Source organism: Micromesistius poutassou (assembly GCF_964030765.1).
Source record: "Micromesistius poutassou genome assembly, chromosome: 14".
In the NCBI taxonomy this organism is placed as follows: Eukaryota; Metazoa; Chordata; class Actinopteri; order Gadiformes; family Gadidae; genus Micromesistius; species Micromesistius poutassou.
In genome coordinates this window covers 5,337,667-5,360,166 of record NC_140284.1, presented here as the reverse complement: position 1 = coordinate 5,360,166, position 22,500 = coordinate 5,337,667, and the positions used below count along the sequence as shown (strand labels likewise).

Here is a 22,500-nt window from a genome sequence, read left to right as displayed (position 1 = left end):
ACACATCCCCAACAGCACATGGCATCATCGTTATCCACACATAGCTTGTCTCCCTTGTTCCCTAACCCTAACCTAATCCTGAACATCATCCAAAATGTTCTGGGATGAAAATAATTGATTTTGTATGGTTCACTCTCCCCTTTCACTCCCCTTCACCATCTAACTCAACTCCTCCTGTGTCTCCCCCCCCCTCCTTTTTTTTTGACTTCACAGACAGCAACTTTGTGCTGGGCAACGCACAGGTCCAGTCGCTGTACCCCATCGTGTACTGCTCCGACGGCTTCTGCGAGCTCACCGGCTACGCCCGGGCCGAGCTCATGCAGAAGAGCTGCGCCTGCCACTTCCTCTACGGGCCCGAGACCAGCAACCTGCTCACCACCCAGATCCAGGGCGCCCTGGACGACCGCCGCGAGTTCAAGACCGAGCTGGTGTTCTACAAGAAAGGAGGTGTGTGTGTGTGTGTGTGTGTGTGTGTGTGTGTGTGTGTGTGTGTGTGTGTGTGCAGGGCCGGCCCGAGGCATAAGCAAACTAAGCGGCTGCTTAGTTTGCTTATGCCTCAGTGCTTATGCCACAATGTCTGTGTGGAGCCCTGAATGTATCTTATCAAATATGGGCCAAAATATAGGCTAGGCCTTTAAAGTAGACTTATGGTTTGGGGGCAGCTAAAAGTGCTATATTAGTTTGCTTGTGCGGGCCCTGCAAGTCAGGTTATAGGCTATGAATGAACCAATGAAGGTATTGCCCATCTCCAGCTGGCCATCCCCAAGATGCACCAGAATACAGGAAATCACATCTACCAAATTCAAAATGTTCTGGGGGAGGACCCCCAGGCCTGCCCCACTCCCCCATTTACATAGCCTGGCTATTGCCAGACCAAGCTCGATCGTAGATTGCACGTTGGTCTGGGGAAGCTGCTGTCATTTTCTTCAGCACAAGAGGCATGATCAACGGGCAGAGTTAAATTGACACCCACTTTTGCCCCAAAGGCGGCAAAAGTTGAGAGGGGGGGCGAGAGATAGAGACAGAGACAGAGAGAGACAGAGACAGAGAGAGATTAATGAAAATGAAACTCAGAGGATTAAAGGCCTGCCTCATTTATATACATTTCGGAGAAGAGAAAATGCTTCAGATTAATTAATATATCTGAACAGTGATTTATGAAAGGTTGGAGAAAACCACATGAATTATGATTAATCCAGCTCAGAGTGAAGAGGACAGCTACGAGTTGATAACAGAGAGGGTGTGATGATAACAGAGAGAGAGAGAGAGAGAGAGAGTGAGAGAGAGAGAGACCATGTGTGGATAAAGAGAAATTAACTTAAACAATAATTTGTATAAGTTATATAATAAATAAGCTCTAATAAGTCTGTCCCAAAAACGGACAGTAGGGCAAAATTAAAAGTTGCTCTAATATTTGACTGGATCTCTAATAGAATACATTAGTATTTGCGTAGCCCTCTGGGCCATCGGGAACACAAACAAACACACATTACCACTCACAGTCCCCCCCCCCCCCCTACAAGAGCCGCCGGGAAGGTAAGCAACACAGACAGACACTCATGATATATTGATTCCACCCGGTTACCGTCCAAACAGGAAGGCCCGCCGCCAACAACGCATCCGCCGCAGCGTCAACTGTGAATCTCACGGAGGCAACATGGAACAAAAAGCTATAAAATCACAGGATCATTTACATCACCAGCTACAGCGTAATGGCCTGTGGGCCACGGGAATGCTCGTAAAAAGCCAGCGCGATGGTGAATCAGCGAGGCGTGTCGCTGATCCACCACCCACCCCCCCCCGCCCCCCCCCCCCCCCACCTGTATTGATGTGTCGTGATCCCGACAGCGGATCAGAGCAGCAGGAGCGCTGCTCCACCACTTTCATTTCCTCCGCCATCTCTCAGGGTGGGGCCGGTGGGGGGGGGTGGGGGGGGGGGGGGGGGGGGGGGGGGGCAAATCCAGTTGGTGCTACTGCTGCTGTGTGTTTGCCTTTCCCCTCGTTCACTATACAAATCCCCTCGTAAGCACAAAGGCAAAAAAAATAAATACACACATGCAAGCACTCACACGCAGACACACACACACACACACACATACACACATTAAGTCCCGACCCCTCCAGCGCATTTCAGGGAAACGTTATCTACTATCACGGAGTAATATTTCCCAGTGACTTATCCAGCCGGTGAATAAGGGGCCGGGCCCTTGGAGACCTGGAGAAACGAATGAGATACATTCCCCCCCCCCCCCCCCCCCACCCCCCCACTCTCTTAATGGCATCTTTTAATATGCTAATACCTAATGCAGTCATTTATGATGAGCACCATGAACCGAACAACCGTTGCCGTGGGGGAACACAGCTAGACCTGTGAAATCCCATTATCTCATTTATCTGTTCATATCACTTACAGGCACAGCGCTCATCGTCTTAAAGTTGTCGGTTGTCTCGATGAGGCATGTGGGCATTCGGGAGACGCCGCCTGCATGCAGGGAGAATAATTGAGGCATAATAACATCAGATACAGACCACTGCACTGTGGCGTCGTTCTGGCGTTCTGAGTGCAGGAGGCTTCGACGTTGCATGTCAGTTGTTGCACATCAGTTGTTTCACATGAAATTACATTGTGAGGGTTTGTGGTGGTGGTGGGGGAGGGGGATTAAGTTTACAGTCCATAGGGATCTCAGTAGAGGCTCTTCAACAGTTGGAGGTTTGGGAGGAGAGAGGAGAGGAGAGGAGAGGATGGGAGAGGATGGGAGGGGAGAGGAGAGGAGAGGAGGGGAGAGGAGGGGAGAGGATGGGAGAGGAGAGGAGAGGAGAGGAGGGGAGAGGAGGGGAGAGGAGAGGATGGGAGAGGAGAGGAGAGGAGAGGAGGGGAGAGGACGGGAGAGGAGAGGATGGGAGAGGATGGGAGAGGAGAGGAGAGGAGAGGAGGGGAGAGGAGGGGAGAGGAGAGGATGGGAGAGGATGGGAGAGGAGAGGAGAGGAGGGGAGAGGAGGGGAGAGGAGAGGATGGGAGTGGAGAGAAGAGGAGAGGGTGGGAGGGAGGGGAGAGGAGGGGAGAGTAGAGGATGGGAGAGGAGAGTAGAAGGGGGGAGGAGAGGAGAGGAGGGAAGAGGAGAGGAGAGGAGAGGAGGGAAGAGGAGAAGAGAGAAGAGGAGAGGAGGGGAGTTGTCTTGTTAATAGTTGGAACACGGACCAGGGGATATTCAAAGAGAAATATTCATCCGACCAACCTCCACAGCCCCATCGGCTCCCTCTTCAAACTGGTATCTTCTGTTCATGTTTTCCATGCCTGAGAACAGACTTTTCCGCGCAACAGTGCACAGGGATTGGAGACAATCTCATTACAGCCCCTGTGGCCCCCCCTAAAGTATCCTTGATCTGTATGCAAGATAATAGAAGCACAGAGTAAGGGGGGAGAGGAGGGGAATCACAGCAGAGCTGGAGATGAACGGCCTCCCACCTGCTGTGATGGTGGCAAGTGTGGTCGTGTGTGTGTGTGTGTGTGTTCACATTAGTGCTTTACTAATGTCTAACCCCAGGTAAGGTACTGCCATTTGGCTGTTATTGATTCACACAGCAGTCCTCCACGGGTTTCCCTCCTGGCTTACTCCTATATCATACACACACACACACACACACACACACACACACACACACAAACACGCAGGCCACACGCACGTACACCCTACATAATTGTGTCTCCACTAAAGACCAGTTTAAGTAGGAGCTGTCAGTCACAGGATCTGCTATAGGAACTGAAGCCAATTGTCATAAAACATGAAGGCTGGGTGAAACCAGGAGATCAGAAGGATTGATGAGGACTCATCACGGCTGTCTTTGACTGATTTCCCCTGTGAGTGTGAGTGTGAGTGTGTGTGTGTGTGTGTGTGTGTGTGTGTGTGTGCCGACAGCACTGCATTATCTCCCTGTTAGGAGCTACTTCCACATGCAGCCCGTCATATGAACCCACTCCCCTTCCTTCAACAAAAGCCAAAGACCCTGTGAATGAAATATGGTTGTTTTTTTCAGCACAGAACAAACGGTTTGATTGAAGGTGGAGCGGCTGGCCTGGGCCTGATGATCCTGTTAACATTCTGCACACACTCTCTCTGAGCACACAGGGCCCAGTATATCATACACATCCGTCATGTATATCATATATATCATATACTGTTGTTCTTCCTGTGTGTATCTGTGATGTGCACTTGTGTGTTCCTGTGTGTGTGTGAGTGTGGGTGTGTGTATGTGTGTTATGAGTGCGTATGTATCTGTTTTGTGTCCGTGTGTGTTTCTTTGTGTGTGTGTGTGTGTGTGTGCGTGTGTGTCGGTGTGTCGTGTCCATATGTCCACGTGACCATGTGTGTGCGTGCATTTGTCAGAGATTTACAGGGAGAGAGTGACAGAGATTTATGTCTGAGTGAGAACACTCAGACACACATAAACACACGAATACACACACACACACACACACACACACACACACACACTTAGAGACTTACAGGCTAAATGTCCAACATTATCTCTCAGACAGCAGTGACCGTGAGATAAATTCAATAGTGTCACGACGATTATCCTCAACGCTGATCCAGTAATATAAACACACGTACACAACTACACACAGGCACACATACATATAAATTGAATCAATAGAACGTTGTGTTGTTTTGCTCTTTCCTCTGTGCCCGTGGCTTGCTCTGTGTGGCTTTGTGATTGGCCAATAAACCCAAAAGGAATCCAGTGGACGTACTGTATATCATGAGGTTCCCCTCTTACCCCAGCTCCATCTCTCTCTCTCTCTCTCTCGCTCTCACTCTCTCTCTCTCGCCCATGGACACGTGCACACATGCGTTGAACAAACCACTACTCAAATCAATCTAGAATTAGCTTTGCGTGGAGCAAATTGACTCCTGCAGTCTGCAGTGGTTGCTTATGAGCTATTTCCATTCAGTACTACAGTGGCAATGGCAAGTAGGCAATGGCAAGTAAAAATAGTGTTGCTAACGAGTGTGTGTGTATGTGTGTGTGTGTGTGTGTGTGTGTGTGTGTGTGCGTGCATGCGCGTGCCCCCCCCCCCCCCCAGGTACCAGTTCTGGTGTCTTCTGGACATTGTGCCCATCAAGAATGAGAAGGGCGAGGTGGTGCTGTTCCTGGTGTCCCACAAGGACATCACCGACAACAAGAAGGACCAGGACCCCGAGCTGGGGGGTGAAAACGGGTCAGTACCACAAACCAAAGGCCCCCACAGTCCGGACCAGAGCTCAGTATGGCGGACCGACGTTTATAACATCATCATCACGCTGAGATGTTTGATGTTCTCACTGGGGCCAGACATGCTTAGAAATGTACTGACTCACAGTGTTGAGAAGGGATCACGTCTACCCATATGATGAAATGTATCTCAAGTAGCACATTGCAATCTAGGTCCAGCAAATGAAGTTTTATCCATGCCGAATACAAGTAGCGTGTGGTTCATGGATGAAATTCTTACTTTTTGTGTCATAAATGAAAAAAAATGGTGACAGGAGGACAGTGAGTGAGGGAGTGAGTGCAGACATCACGTAGAGTAGTCACCAAAGAAGACAGAGAGAGGGGGATTAAGGAGAGAGAGAGTGAGAAATGTAATTTCGAGAGAGAAGAGTTCATATAAGAGTATTGCCAACAGCATATTTTCCAGCATTTCTCCATCATCTCCATGCTGATTTCTGGCATCCAATTGAATTCAGATAGCTAAATGACAAGAGGGTCAGCGGACAACATGGGTGTCTTTTGTTCCCGTATACACAGCCATTTGGAATCAATCCTAAATGCGGTGAACAAATGTCATTTCTTGAGTATGAGAATGAGAGCCAATTCAGTTAGAGGGGTGGATATACTGCGAGGAAATGCTATCATACCGCCAGGGACCGCGCCGCTAATGGCAATTGTAAAATGGAAAGAGAACAACAAGAAAGATTATTTATCTTTGTCTGTGTGGGGGCTCAGCCCTTCCCACGAGACTATGTCCAATCGATCACGTGCATATCAGTGTAGTCGGGCAGAAAACGCAACCAGAACCTGGCTTTGTAGGGAAGTTTTCTGATTGGTAGCTAGGCTACAAAACAGCCCTGATTGGTTGTTTTTCGGCTTGAAAAACAGTACTATGTCGCAGAACAGTGGTTATACAGATAGCTGCTAATGTTATGAGTTAATGCATGAGCTTGACTCAATTATTTAACAGAAACATTGCCTACTGATCTTTAAATCATATTAAATCAAGACATTAGGATTTTTCTTAAAAAAGAGCTTTGCACCAATTCCATGCCCTTATTCAAAAAGCTTTACCCAAACGCTGACAGAACAAATGGCGGCGACTTCTCCCAAACCCAAGTGAACCCAAAGAAAAAAGGGCTAAAGAGCTTTGCTGTGAGCGAATGACACCCCCCCCCCCCCCCCCCCCCTCACCTCCGCCGCACCTAGCCCACCCTAACCCACCCCCTACGTCTGACCCCACCACACCAGACGAGGAGACGGGCCTGAAGGTGCACCAGGTGACCCGGCCCCCGGGGTTCAACGCCAACCGGCGGCGCAGCCGGGCGGTGCTCTACCACCTGTCCGGTCACCTGCAGAAACAAGACAAGAGCAAGCTGAAGCTCAACAACGTGAGTGACTCCATCCGACACACGATGAGAATTACTTGAGATTTACGCAGCGCTTTTCAAGGTACCAAATGCTTCACATGGTGAGTGTGTGTGTGTGTGTGCATGTGTGTGTGTGTGTGTGTGTAAAGCACCCACTTGGGTTGCTGCACGACTTAATTGAACAGTATATAAACGCACACAAACACGTACACACACACACACACACACACAATAACCCACAAGGACATAAAACACATACATACACACACACACACACACAAAGAGGCTGACAGGCCAAATGCCAGACATTGTCACAAGGACAGCATTAACCATGAGAAAATTCAATAGCGTCACGATAAGCTTGGATACATTGATCGATATTACCGTGTAGCAGAAGAAGCTTAGCAGAATACCTTGCTGTCTCTGATATGAAGGTCAACAGCAGCCTCACTCTAACACTCATCTCACAAATAGGACTTCAAACTATTGATAAATAATAAATAATAAAAGCAGATGGCTTAATCGTCGTCGTCGTCCCCCGCAAAGTGTTGCTATAACATAATAGGACTGCTGGGTCCAAGATTACACACTATAACAGCGCCATAAGCTCGGCTCCTGGAAAATGCTGATTCCCTGTGTCCCTTCTGTTTAGATAATTATAATGTCTAACACTGCAATGCATTGATACTGGGTTATGTAATGTCTTATTGTGTGTGCGTTGGGTGTGCATGTGTGTGTTTGTTTGTATCTGACAGGGATGTGTGTATGTGTGTGTGTGTGTGTGTGTTTGTTTGTGAGTGTTTTGTATGTGTGTGTGTGTGTGTGTGTGTGTGTGTGTGTGTGTGTGTGTGTGTGTGTGTGTGTGTGTGTGTGTGTGTGTGTGCATGGTTGTATTGTCCATGTCCCCTGTCAGCAAAAAGCACTTTACAAAGGTCTGTATGAGAGTGAAAGAGAGGAAGAGAGACAAGAGTGAGTGGAGAGGGAGTGAAGACAAAAGGTGAAACCAAAGAGAGAGAGAGAGCAAGCAAGAGAGAGAGAGAGAGCGAGAGAGAGAGAGAGAGAGGGAGAGAATACACACATCACACATTACACACGGCGTGGTGTGGGTGAAATTCCAAATCCCTTTTGTCCGAATCCAGAACATGTTTGGTGACAAGCCCCCAATCCCAGAGTACAAGGTCGCCGCCATCCAGAAGTCCCGCTTCATCCTGCTCCACTACGGCACCTTCAAGGCCGGCTGGGATTGGTTGATCCTCCTGGCCACCTTCTACGTGGCGGTGACCGTGCCCTATAACGTGTGCTTCACCGTGGTGGGGGGGCGGGACGAGGGCAGCGGCAGTGGCTCGCGGAGTCCCCCGAGTGTCAGCGACATCCTGGTGGAGATCCTCTTCATGCTCGGTATGGGAGCACAGCACACACACACACACACACACACATGCACACAATGCTTCCCTATTCATCAACCCTAGGTACCTATTCTTTTTGGAGGGATACTGTTGTATTTTGGGACTCGACTTGAAAGGAGTGTTTGATTTTTACATGAGCGGGGCTGCGCTTTTTTACATGGGGTGTGGATATTTGGATAACATCTAACCAAATGTGAATTTCTTCATGCAATTTGCTACTCTTTTCAATGTGATCAAATGTTATATAGAACACACATATATTTGATACATTAGAATAGCGAAGGCCTATATAGGATTTTAATTTAAAGAAGAACAGTCCTCTTAAATGGTTTCGTCATCACACCCCAACTGTGTGATATCGGTCTGTGATGTTGATCCACATCGGTTTGGCTGGGGAACTGAGAGAGAAGCGATCAATACCTGGCTTGCGGTTTTAATCATCTTATTTGGAGATCCAGCCAGAGCAAGCTAGTAATCAGGACACTGCCTGAATGCACCGTTGGTCTATTCTGTGGGTATATGAAATATTTGCTTTGGGTGATCCAATTGTTTTCATGTAAAAAAGGGCTGCATTCCATTGATCCACTGTCAGTTGAATTGGATCGTGTCCATGCCTTGTCACTCACCCAAGTCCCCGATAAACAACCTGTTAACGTTTGTTAGAGAGACGAAGTGCAACTTGTGCGTTCTCAGATGTTATCAGGCGCTGCGAGGCAGGACTGTCAAACAAATGAAACATAATTTGAAACAATGCAAAGATGTCTCACTTGCCTAATTAGCCATTGCTAATGGCAACAGCAAGGCAGTAAACACATCACAAACCCACGTTAGACTCAGGCACGTCGTAAAGGTGGCTGGTGCATAATATTATCTGTAATGGCGCATTACAGCAATAACACATGGAGCAAGGGACATGAGCCACCCTCAATAAAACATTACTTATCACTGTTCACTTATTTCCCAGCAAACAAGAAGGTCATTTGGTCTGGGTAAATGTATTCTGGTTCTGCAAGGGCTCCACAATGGACGGTATCCCTTAATGGCCTTGCACTGAAGATGTCAATAAGCCTGGCAATCAAATTATATGACAACTCCACCCCTGTCTCATGCATATCCCCTGGGCAGTTAAACAGCTTGTCAGTCGATAGCCCGTTTAGCACAATGACTGGTCCCATATGTTCAGAAACACCCCTATTGTCACAACTACAATGAGTAACTATCCCTAGCTTACACACTAACCCTTTACCCTGAAATGGTATGAATTATTGATCGAATGAAATGGCTTTTATTTAATTTTGTATTAATGATGAATGGAATGTCGATGAATGCCACGTCTCTTATCTTATTGGTTCATGTAGGCCTACAGTCGGAGAATTACGAGATTACAATTTCTGTGTAAAATATCTGTGGGCATTCATTCCAAGCTTTTCATGACTCTCTTCTCCTGGCTTCTTATGACTATGTAGCAGACATTAATGAATAACTCATGGTAATTGAACGTTTGCGTAATGCTTAATATGCTATCTGGTGCTCAGCCCTGTGTGAATGATTTCCTGTAACATTACTAAGGTCTGCAAGTTGGGTCAAACTGTGTGGGAAGAGGCGTTGAAAACCCTGATTAAACTCACTGCACTGGTTACAGCACATGGTGCTATGCAGGGTTCCTCTTTGGCTACATCCATCATGTGTATTATGCACACAAATAATCCATGGATACTAGGAGTGCAAAGACAAGGGATGAAGAAAAGTTATCAGTTCAGCTTTTTCTTTTTTCTCTTTCTTTCTTTTGTTCTTATGTTCTTTCCTTCTTTCATTATTTCCTTCTTTCTTTCTTCCTTCTTTTCTTTCTATCTGTCTCTGTTTGTCCGTCCGTCTGTCTGCCTTTCTCTCTTTCTTTCCTATCGGTATCATTTTGATTATCATTCAATGACCTGTGAAACATTTTATGGCATGAAAAGAGAATAAAAATAATAATTGGATTTCAACTTTATTTCTCGTGCTCATTAGAAGCGGTCAGATGAACCACAAAACTTGAAACGTGTTAAGAACTTCATCTCTGTTCAAGTCATCGCCACAGGAGTGAATTACAACATCAATGTGTGTGTGTGTGTGTGTGATGTGGTCACGCTAACAGACATCCTGCTGAACTTCCGGACCACCTTCGTCAGCACGTCGGGCCAGGTGGTGTACGACGCCCGCTCCATCTGCGTCCACTACGTCACCACCTGGCTTTTTGTCGACCTCATCGCTGCCCTGCCCTTTGACCTCCTCTACGCCTTCAACGTCAGCGTGGTGAGTCGGTCACCTCCTATATGCCCATTTGCCTCTCCTGGGGATGGACAGTGTGTGTGTGTGTGTGTGTGTGTGTGTGTGTGTGTGTATGTGTGTTTGTGTGCCTGTTTGTGTGTGTGTGTGTGTGTGTTTGTGTGTGTGTTTGGAAGTAACATAAAACATTCGGAAAACATAGCCTGCAAAAATGAACCGTCTACACGACACATTAATGCGTTCTATTGGATACAGAGTAGGAAGAAAAGCCTTTCATATTTACTTCCTTTGATTAGATGCTCAACAGCACACATTCAATTTCCTCACTAATAGACAGCTGGCAGAGAGCCAAGCTCACAAAGGGAGAAAATATGGCTGCACGGTCGCATCGGCATTGCACTGGATTTGTTAGTTTGCACGTCAGCCAAACAGACGGCACAGAGCCAGCACTCCTTAAAGCAGCTGTTGGGGGAGACGCCGTTGATTAACGTTGCCTTTGCCAAACACGCAGCACTGAAAATGTATTCACAAAGCAGAGTATACACGCATGCCCTCAAGACGTTTTATATCTCTAGAACGGGTGTGTAGCGCTTTGTTCCTTTGAGTGGCAATTTCATTCTGATGCACACCATTAACAACCGCAGTAAACATCCTTCATTTTTAACTAAAATTTTCTCCGATACACTACTACTGAAACTGAGACTCTTCTCAGACCTTTCAAACAGGAGACACGCTACACCCCAAACTCTGCATTGCTGTAATGATATAAGTGGAGTGCGTGAGATAAGAAAAAAATATTTAAAAAGGGGGTAATTATGCGGCATAATTATGCGGCCTGTCGCTAGTAGACACCCTGCTAATAAATGAAAGACTGTAATCTTTAAATAAAAAAAACGTTACCCTAACCCTCCAATGGTTTTTTTTTAGTCAATTAATGAGGCATCGGGTTTGACTTGATCGTGTCGTGTGTCACCCCCGCCCCGCCCTGACGCCCCGTCTCTCCCGCCGCCATCCACAGTACTTTGGCGTTCACCTGCTGAAGACGGTGCGGCTGCTGCGGCTGCTGCGGCTGCTGCAGAAGCTGGAGCGTTACTCGCAGTACAGCGCGGTGGTGCTCACCCTGCTCATGTCCATGTTCGCCCTGCTGGCCCACTGGATGGCCTGCGTCTGGTACTTCATCGGCCGCAGGGAGATCGACGGCTCCACGTCCTGGGACATCGGTGAGTGGCTGCCAACGCTCGCACCGCGTATGTTGCTATTTAAGATTCAGTAGTTTAGATTAGATACGACTTTAGTAATCCAAATGCAATCAACAATACAGTACAGTTAGTAAAGTGCTAACGCAAACAAACCGACGCTAACTTTTGCTTTTTAACTTTTTACTTGCCAACTTTTGGGTTTTCGCCGGCGTGAGATTCTGTAGAATCTTGTAATGCATACCTTATAGCAGGGTCCGCGGGTGTAAATGTTGGCTTGGCGATCAGGATTGTTGACGGGGTGGGGGGGGGGGGGGGGGGGGGGGTGGACGGACGGACGCGTGTGAGCGTGTGTAAGCAGGCAAAAACGTGTGTGGAAACCGTGAGAGTTGGCAGCTCTGCACTAAGGTAAATGCTAAACTAAATGCTAAAGTAAGGACGAAACAAACAGAAGAAACAACGACAAACAGGGCAAACAAAACAGACGGTACAAACAATGTAAATAATCAATTATAAAAGTGTAAAGTGTAAATAGTGTCACAAATGCAACATTAGATGGATGATCTACGGTCTGATAGCGGTCGAGCTCGTGTCTGGCTGAACCTGGTGTTTCGCTTTATTTTGGCCTTGTGTGTATGTTGACCAATCGTGTGGCTTGGGGGGGGGGGGGGGGGGGGTGGCAGTGTTCTGTAAGCAGGTTATTGGCTAATGCCGAGCCCAAACCCCCTGGCCAGCACTAGTAAACCTTTCCCGTAGCCGGTGGGGAGACAAGATTAAACAGGCTGTCAGGACGCCAATGTTCCTACTAGACAAAGTGTCTGTTAAGGTTCCACGTCAACACTGGCTCAGCTGCTGCTTTACAGCGTCAGCTGAGCATCGCAGGCAGCACTCAGTGGGCTGACGGCCCTCACTAACTGATGTGTTTAATAACATGTGATGTGGTTGACATATATATATATATATATATATATATATATAAAATATATATTCTGTCAGCACTTTGATTGTTTGATTGTCTCAAAAAACGTCACTGAGAGGGTGTATTATCGCATCGTATTGTGTGGGGCCTAGAGCTTACAAACGTGCACGAGACGCTGGCAATTTCCGAGGGAACAAATGTGCCTTTAAATCCGTTCTCTCTGTAGCAGGGCTCGACGTGATGTGTTTATCCTTCCTCGGATGAGCCACCCTGTGAGATGTCCACAGCCACCCTGCCCGCACACACACACAATTACAAACTGTGATAGCATCAGGGGAGATAGAGCACACACAGTCAAGTACACACACACACACACACACACACACACACACACACACACACACACACAACAACAAAAAGTGAGGGGACCGAATTTCTAATGTCAAATATCTGTCTGAATCTTATGTCAAATATCGACATAGGTATGTGTCAGGTCGAACACAAAGCTGAACACCTGGACGAGGTCTAGATGAGACCAGGCATTCTTGTCATGCTTGGGCGACTTTAGCTTTCTGCCCACCTCATTAAAGGGAATGAATGCAGGTCCTGCATGTCACACGGCAGTCATTCTTAATATCTCACATCCTGTTCTCCCTGACTCATACATTATCTCTCAATCTCTCTCAATCTCTCTGTCTCTCTCTCTCTGTCTCTGTCTCTCTGTCTCTCTGTCTCTGTCTCTCTCTCTCTCTCTCTCTCTCTCTCTCTCTCTCTCTCTCTCTCTCTCTCTCTCTCTCTCTCTCTCTTTCACTCCATCTCTCTCTACTGTGATCGTGTCTCTCAGTATTGATGGATCCCATGCTAGACTTCTGGTACGTTGCTGTCTCAGCAAACCCACCGATAAAGTTGCAGTGACAGTCTGGCCAATACGTGTCACCGTCCAATCACGTCACCCTTCACTCAGCCAACAGACGGTTTCATCCGGTCTTTTCGAACCGCTTCAGGCCTGACGGACTTGTTTGTATGTGTGTGTGTGTGTGTGTGTGTGTGTGTGTGTGTGCGCACCTGTGCGAGGCGGGACTGTAACTGAGTGTGTGGTTGTGTGTGTGTGTGTGAGTGTGTGTGTGTGTGTGTGTGTGTGTGTGTGTGTGTGTGTGAGTGTGTGTCTGTGTGTGTGTGTGTGTGTGTGTGTGTGTGTGTGTGCACTTGCACATGTGTTAGGAGGCGTGTCCTTTCGGTTGCTACTGGACACAAGACTTTATCTGCAGCTCTATTAATAATTCAAGGCTCAGCAGAGCTCTGTCTGTCTGCTTAACCCCTTGGTGCTTCATATATAGAGCAGCCAGCACCTGCCCCCTTCTCCAAGAGAACACAGACCTATTGTTGATAGAAAAACATATGATTTACTACCAGCAACGTTCACCCTGGGAGTGCAGAGTGTGTGACAGACTGTGTTTGTGGTAACCATAGACAGTAAGGGATTATTTGTGTACCTTTCTGTGTACTGCATTTAGCTATTTAAGTAATGCAAAATTAATGAGTAATACATATTACATATTGCTTATAAAATTGAAGTAATAGCGTATAGGTAATGTATTACATTTTAAAAGTAACTTACCCCAACACTGGAGGAGAGAAACAAAATAGAAGTAAGAGGAAAAATAAGAGCATTAAAGAAAGGACAGCTACATATTATTCTTAAATGTCAGGACAGACCGACCCACAGACCAGGTGGGTTGTTGCACAGGAAGGAAACAAAGTAACTGCATTTCATCATAAAGTACCTGACCCAAGTTGTCAGCAGGCGCATGAGAACGACAGCCTGTCAAACAGTCGCCACTTAAAAAGAACATTGACACACCTGACAATAAAGTCATGGCCAGATGCTCAATCTTGTTTATAAAGTGTATTTGGAGAGGGGAGATGGAGAGAGGAGGGCAGGGGAGAGGAGAAGAGAGGAGAGGAGAGGAGGGGAAGGGAGAGGAGAGATGAGGAGAGGAAAGGAAATGAAAGGAAAGGAAAGGAAAGGACAGGAGAGGAGAGGAGAGGAGGGGAGAGGAAAGGACAGGAAAGGAGAGGAAAAGAGAGGCCATGAGATGAGAGGAGTGGAGAGGAGAGGAGATGAGAGGAGAGGAAAGGAGATCAGGACCATGGACAAATACATTTCAGAACCATGGACAGCACTTGAGCGAGACTCAAATTCATGTACTCAGAAACATGCTGTCCTTGATGTGAACTCATGTTGATGCACTGCGTGTTTAATATGCAGATCCTTTTTCTTCACTTTTGAAGAATTGCTCCCTTTTTTTTTTAAAGCAATTTTCACATTCTTAAAATGTGATCAAATATTAAAGGAATTTTGAGCGTCCCAGCCCGAAATTCCTCCCCTCCCCAATAACGTACATTTGAAGCACCCCGTTCCTGGCATTCAGTCAGCACACCGGGAACAGGGTACACTATTGGCGAGGGAGAGGGAGGAATTTCGAGCATCCCAGCTCGCTGAAAACAAGGCTTGGGCAGAATACTTCTGAGAGAGGGACAGCCGTTTCAGTTCAATGAGTTCAGCAGGCGAGAGAGAGACGGAGCCACTTCAGATTGAGGGCTTTGGGTTTTTATTGACGTTTCGGTTGGTGCTTTGTCAATTCTCAGTTAAAAAACCTCTATTATTGAGTGTGTCTCAGTTGTTCTCCCGGTCAGGTCCTTGTTCTTTTCGCTCCGCTCGCGAACGTTATCGCTAATGTTAACTTTGAAATTGCGTTGCCTTCGTCAGGGATAACGCATTTTTATTTCTTGAAAATCTCTGAGCCTAAGTGATAGGTGTGTGAGCTACATCTCTCGTACAAGTGTTCCCACCTGTTTAGATGGCGGCTTTCAATTCGCAATTTGAGAGATTCAAAAACGCCTGTGTGTAAACACGCGGGCCATAGAGTCCTGACATTCCTGACGCCGCTGGCTAGTGCTACAGTCAAACGTTCGTCGATGAGTTTTCCTTTTCGGCTCACCGCGTTGGATGAACACAACGATGCCTGCGATGGTGCCAACAAATCGTTTACCACTAAATGGGCTGTTTACCGTTGTGTCTGCTGTCAGCTGACACAAATGGGTTTGCAAATGCTGGTATGGAATAAAAAAAAGTTTTTTTTCTTTTCCTTTTGGGTATTCAACTCAATACAATACCTGTGTTGTTGAAATGACGACCCAAAAAAACAGATGATGAACCAGTCAAACTCAACAGGGATGTGTTGGTGTCGCTGACGTGCACGTGCGTGCCACGCACGCACGCACGCCTCGTCGCTACAACCTGTCAGGAAGGCTAAAGCCTACAAGTTCCTGTAAGCTGAACACAATTCCTGTCACATGATATAATTACCCATGCGATTAGGGAACAATGGACTGATAATTATTACAAGAACCTCATGGCTGTGCGATTGTGTTCTATCACAATCGGCCCGCGGCCCCCGGCCATCTGTCAGACAAATCTTGAAGTCTTTAAATGCTTTCTTTTCATATGCTGATCAGAGGCGGAAAACGGTTTGTAGGAGTTCCATGGCGCTCCATGTTCAATGAAGAATAAGGGGAGTTGTATGGAGTTGTAAACAGTGATGAATAATTGAGGGTGTGAAATATTTGATAAGGGAGGACGTCATAGCACATGCAACATCAAAATGTGTTTCCCTGCTCACCCCGTCGGAGTCCCATTCTGAAATTCTCTAACTTCTCTAACTATCTTCTGAATATGAGTATAAACCAAGAGGACTGACATCAGATCAACGCTCGAAAAACATAGAAAAAAATCTGATGGGCCACAGGCCCATCAGTATGACTCAAGGACCCCTTCATAGAAACACCTACGGATTTCCTTTTTATCATTTAGAATCAGTTAATCAGTTAATCAGTTAATATTGTAACGGCCTAGAAAATCACCTGCGGAGGTAGTGGACATTCAATCTTGGTTGACAATAGATTCTCGTCCAGACAGGATCTCTCATGGAAGCGTTATTCAGTCACATGCTGAGCTCAGATGTCGCCAACCTTCAGCCAATACAAAGCAAGGCGGGTGTCTAATGCACAATTTTCTGAAACATCACCATGGTGTGCCTACTATTACTTTACGACTCAACTATTCCGAGGTCTTGCAATTCTTTGAATCAACATTGCTGTAACATTATCCGAAGCAGCATGTGAGAACTGGGCTTATTGGTGGTTTGATTCGATTCATGCTGAAACTGTTCTGATAAAGCAGATGAACGCAATCTTTCTGAAATTACAAATCGGGTCCACTGAGGGCCTCATATCTTTTAATGAATACTGAAAGAAATAAGATATGCATAACACGAAGAGTTATATGCACTTGTTGAAGTGCTGGATTCAGTTATCTGTGTAATTGTATTCTGGTGGTATCTATTACACACTATTCGATTTAGGACAATCAACTGCACTGTAATCCAAAACTACACACATAACATATTTATAAAGAAAGATATTCGGAGCAGCAGGAGCAACAGCAAGATGTAAGAGCAAAGCCTTGTTGATCGAATGTAGAAAACAGAACAAGCAACCCAGTGGAAAAGATGGCTGGCCTTCAAATATCTCTTCACCTAAAGTCTGAACATTGGGTTCATCATGTGGCAGTTATCTGTCTGTGTATAACAGAGAGATGAATAATCAACTATTTGAGACACAAATGCAAAACAGAAATTCATTTTCCACAAAATGCTTAGTTTAAAGTGGTCCAATCATATTTTCGTGCTTTTAGCAAATCGAGTGGGCATTGATTTTCTGATCGCTATGTGATGTTTAAATAATGAAATTCAGCAGGAAAACAGAGCCATCGACCGAAACCACCACGACAAAATTAACATGATTGTTCCCATCGATATGAGATTCACATTGAGGTCCACATATAAACTTACCGCTAAGAGTTCACTCAACATTGTGGGCCTAATATCCAGTGATAAAGAAGCATTGATTTACCCACAAACATGCTTGTTTATGTTTACCCACAAACATACAAACATATGTCCACACACACAGACACACACACACACACACACACACACACACACACACACACACACACACACAGACACACACGCACACACACACACACCCACACCCACCCACACACACACAGACACACACACACACACACACACACACACACACACACACACACACACACTGATCCCGGAGTTTATGCAGACGATTGGTGCATCCTTGTACTTTATGCAGAAAGGCCGCATCATGCATGTTTTAAACGTTATCTCCCTGACTGCTGCATATATGCCTTTTTTTTTACCCCTCATAAACATTCTTTCGCTTCTTACTCAGTGTGACTGCTCTACTTGGAAACATACTGTCTTGGTAATCTCCTGGCTCTTCAACCCCCTCTTTCCTAGATAGCGTTCTTGCAATTGCTCCATCCAGGCTCCATCAGTTTTTTTTTCCTGATGACTTTGGTTTTCAAACTCTTCAATGTTCCCGTCTGACACGTCTCGCCTTCTTTCGTCTCCTTTTTGTCAGTCAGTGTGACAGCTATAAAATGTACTGTGACATAAATCACTGCTGATAAATGTGTCTCCCTCTCTCTCTCTCTCTCTCTCTGGCTCTCCCTCTCCCACTCTCTCACTCTGTCTATAGCCCTCCCTCTCTCTTTCTCTTGCTCCCACTCTTGTCTCTCTCTCTCTCCCTCCCTCCCTCTCTCCCTCTTTATCTTTCCCTCTCTCTCTCTCCATCCCTTCCCTTCTCTCTCTCCCTCCCTCCTTCTATGACTATCTGTCGGTGGCTTTATCCATCCCTCTTCTCTCTATCCCTCCCTCTCTCTCTGTCTCCCTTCCTCTCATAGAGAGAGGGAGAGAGATACCATGAAACTGTTTCATAAATACTATGCAAAGGTTCAACATGAAATAACGCAGTACATACAGACAACGTTGTTCTCTCTCTGTGTGTCTCTCCCAGGCTGGCTGCATGAGCTGGCCAAGCGCCTGGGCACGCCCTACTTCCTGTCTCCGCCCTCCACGCTGGACCACAACTCACTGTCCGCGGCGGCGGCCTCCGGCCTCCCGGCCAATGACAGCGGCCGTTGGAACGCGTCGGCCGCGTCGGCGGTGGCCTCGGGGTGGGACAACTGGAACGGGAGCCTGCCCGGGGGCGTGGCCGAGACGGTCACCGCGGTGATGGGAGCGAGCGGGGCGGTCGGCGTCGGCGGCGGCGGCGGCGGTCCGGGGCTCGGCGGGGGGCCGTCCATGCGCAGCAGCTACGTGACGTCGCTGTACTTCGCCCTGAGCAGTCTGACCAGCGTGGGCTTCGGCAACGTGTCGGCCAACACCGACTCGGAGAAGATCTTCTCCATCTGCACCATGCTCATCGGAGGTGAGGCACAGACAGGACGCCCCCGGTGGTGGTGAATGTCTCTCTCTCTCTCTCTCTCTCTCTCTCTCTCTCTCTCTCTCTCAGGTCACTCGTTTGCATGCATGTTTACTCTCGGAGTTGAGGGAAGCTGCGCTGACGTTAAATACCGTGCGCTGCATCGCTCTGAAAGTCATTAACTGGTGCCCGCAGGGTTCATCAATGATACGCATCAGCACACATTTTTATCTACCTTCCAAATTTTGATTTGGCTGCCTCTCTATCTCTCTCTCTCTCTCTCTCTCTCTCTCTCTCCCGCTCTCTCTCTCTCTCTCTCTCTCTCGCTGGCAGTCGACACCCATATGCATTAACAATTCGGAGCGATGCTCCAGAAGTTTACAACTCACCACACACACCCTTGGCTTTCATGGCTCAACCATCTAAATCAGAGCAGAAATATGTTGATGTATTCATAAACCACGTCTTGGGAGTGTATTTACTTGGTAGTAAAAAAAATACATATTTTATAGTTGGAGATGTTTGAAGACAATGCATCATTTCCTTGACAGGGTAAATTCTTCTGGCACTTTCATATCGGGGAGGTTATGGGAAATCGTCATACTTTCCATTGGGTGTAAATGAGGGCTGACATTCAATCGAATGTTCCAGAGATCCAGAGATCAAGGGAGCAACACCAGAGACAGGGAGATTGAATGGACCCCTTACAGTGACTCGAGTATACTGCGTCGAGGATGAGGTTAAACAATGAAGATGAAGACGAATTGTAAATTGAAGTCTCATTATGCAACGGCATTATGGAAAGATTTCAAACCCAGCCTAGCCCAGCCCACGCTGAATTAAAAACATATTAGCGCTTTGGCAGTTTGGGGCTTTTTACGGCAATGTGGCCAGCCAGTATGATTAATAGATGGATCGTTTCTGGATCCACTCCATAAAATATGTTCTGCTATTCAGGACTTTCAAAGCACACTCTAAAATGTGCTGAGTGCCATTAAAAGGGCACACTAAGCCAAGGGAAGGGGGGGGATGCAGAATAGACCAAAACGCTATGTGTTAACAATTTCAAACAAATGGTAAATGTAGCCAGCAGAATGCAGGAGAACGCATTGGTCTGTGATGTAAAGAGGTTACACAGCCAGGCAATGAGAGTCAGAGTTGACAGAAGCGTTCAATTAATTGCTGGTGATGGAATCAATGGCGTCCCACGCAGCGCTGAGAGGCCTGCAGCTGTACTATGGCCGGGCAGAGCGTCTTCTGGAGGATGACTGACAGGCTATTTATGGGAGACACAAGCTTATCTTACGCAACGCCAGACTCATATTGCACACGAGCTCTGTTGCCTTTGCATCATGGCCAAACACCTTGATACGCTCATTTGATCTGTCAAACTCCTGCCAGGTTCACAGATATCATAACACGCACGCGCACACACACACACACACACACACGCACGCACACACACACGCGCACGCACACGCACACCGCACACACACGTACACACGCACGCACGCACGCACACACACACACACACACACCGCACACACACACGTACACACGCACACATGCACAAACACATACAAACACACACACACACACATACACACCCCACACACACCACACACACACACACACACACACACATATTCCCAGACACACACAAACACACAAACACATGCACACACTCACATTCACACCACCAGACCAGAAGGAGGGTAAATAATCCCCCCCTGTCTTGCGTCCGCCCCCCCCCCCCCACCCCCCACCTACAGCCCTGATGCACGCGGTGGTGTTTGGTAACGTCACGGCCATCATCCAGAGGATGTACTCGCGGCGCTCGCTGTACCACACGCGCACCAAGGACCTGAAGGACTTCATCCGCGTGCACCGGCTGCCCAAAGCCCTGGAGCAACGCATGCTGGAGTGCTTCCAGACCACCTGGTCTGTGAACAACGGGATCGACGTCAACGAGGTGAGGAGACTGTGAGGAATGTGTGGAATACATCCGGAAAAAAGGCATAACACACACCCAAAAAGACAGGCGCTCACACCTTTGACAACCACACCAAGGGAGCAGGGTAGTAAACTCTTATGGTCGGGGGGGGGGGGTTTGACTCCCAGCTGTAGAGTTCTGGGGATGACAACCCCAATGTGTGCAGTCTCCCTGTAAGCATCCTCGTGCAATACGCCTATCCCTGAATATATTCCCTGTATGTCGCTTGGAATAAAACATTTATAGTATAAAATGATATATAAAAACCCAAAAGCAGTCAACAAGTTGAGTGTTGAAACCCATCCTCGCGATTACACCACCTTAGCGAACACCTTGGATTCTCCTCCGGTTCAAACTCCAGGTCAACTTTTATCCTGATTGACACTGACCTTTTCGATTTAGAAGCACGGAATACCTTTCAATGTGTCAATGTGGCCCGGGAAAGGGAAGTCTGGGGCCACCCGCTGGAGCTGCTGCCCGCCCCCACCCCCCCACCCCACGACCCGACCCCCGGATAAGCGGTTTTGAAGATGAGGATGAGGATGAGGAACACCTTTCCGTCGGCTACATTGCAAACGCCCCCACCGAGCCCCCTAGAGCCCAGCGCTTTGCTGTACGCTCATTACGCGTCAACCTCTTACCTCCTAACTCCTCCCTTCCTTCCATCCCTCTCCCTCTCCCTCTCCGGCTCTCCCTCCATCTCTCCATCATCCCCCCCCCCCCCCACAAACCAGCTCCTGAAGGACTTCCCCGACGAGCTGCGGGCCGACATCGCCATGCACCTGAACAAGGAGCTGCTGCAGCTGCCGCTGTTCGAGTCGGCCAGCCGGGGGTGCCTGCGTTCGCTCTCCCTCATCATCAAGACGTCCTTCTGCGCCCCGGGGGAGTTCCTCATCCGCCAGGGGGACGCGCTGCAGGCCATCTACTTCGTCTGCTCCGGCTCCATGGAGGTGCTGAAGGACAACACTGTGCTGGCCATACTGGGTAGGTTGCCAGAGCGGTGCATTGTGGGCAGCTCCGCCATGCGCCATTACGAGCGGGGATGATGCGATATTGGATCCGAAACGTCATGTCTGACTCTCTTTTTTGTTGGGGGGATGGAAGGAGGAGAAATGATTACTGAATTACCTTAAATGCAATGTAACCGTAAAAGCTAATGTAATAGGAGCCGGAGAAACTGCAGGACTCCATAACGGGGCCCTTTTTTCCGATGGCATAGATAAGGAGGGCCGCGATAGGAGAACACTCTTGCTTGGCGGGTTCGCTCAGACCCCCGCGTTAATTGTTGACACAGACTTGGAGACGGAGAAGCTAGGATTCTGATCGAAGAAAGGGGCTGTATGCTAGGCGACCTACTGAACACTATGCATCCGCAATTCACTTATTTCACAGTGTCTGACTCAATTTGATGGATCCATGCAGACGTACATGTTGGAACCCATATACACTGCAGAATGAATTGAATTCAGATGGGCCGAGAGGGATATATATATTTAGGCATGGGGACTCCAACAGCAGAACATAAATGCATTATGTCATTTTGAAATGTTGCTCTGCTCTTAGAAGTATGTGCGTACTTGTGTGGAACAAAAAAACAAAACACACATAGACAACGTCAGGGCTTAACCTGGGGTCTTTGCGAACCGGCAAAATGCATTAACAGTGATGATGATGAAGGCACGGTGCCGAGATGGACTTGGAAACGGTCGAGAGTCAGGAAGGGGCGTCTGGT

The 22,500-nt window shown here is 47.5% G+C and overlaps 1 protein-coding gene across 1 annotated transcript in view; it reads left to right on the top strand.

Moving 5' to 3' along the window:
- kcnh3 (potassium voltage-gated channel, subfamily H (eag-related), member 3) overlaps window positions 1–22,500 on the top strand; it is a gene marked incomplete at both ends in the record, with an annotated part of 88,531 nt that overhangs the window by 49,369 nt on the left and 16,662 nt on the right. The window contains 9 exons of the mRNA XM_084478895.1: window positions 214–455; window positions 5,094–5,211; window positions 6,505–6,644; window positions 7,763–8,021; window positions 10,164–10,321; window positions 11,313–11,514; window positions 18,368–18,781; window positions 20,548–20,747; window positions 21,503–21,752. Coding sequence (XP_084335021.1) covers window positions 214–455; window positions 5,094–5,211; window positions 6,505–6,644; window positions 7,763–8,021; window positions 10,164–10,321; window positions 11,313–11,514; window positions 18,368–18,781; window positions 20,548–20,747; window positions 21,503–21,752 — 1,983 coding nt within the window. The remainder of the gene's footprint in view (window positions 1–213; window positions 456–5,093; window positions 5,212–6,504; window positions 6,645–7,762; window positions 8,022–10,163; window positions 10,322–11,312; window positions 11,515–18,367; window positions 18,782–20,547; window positions 20,748–21,502; window positions 21,753–22,500) is intronic.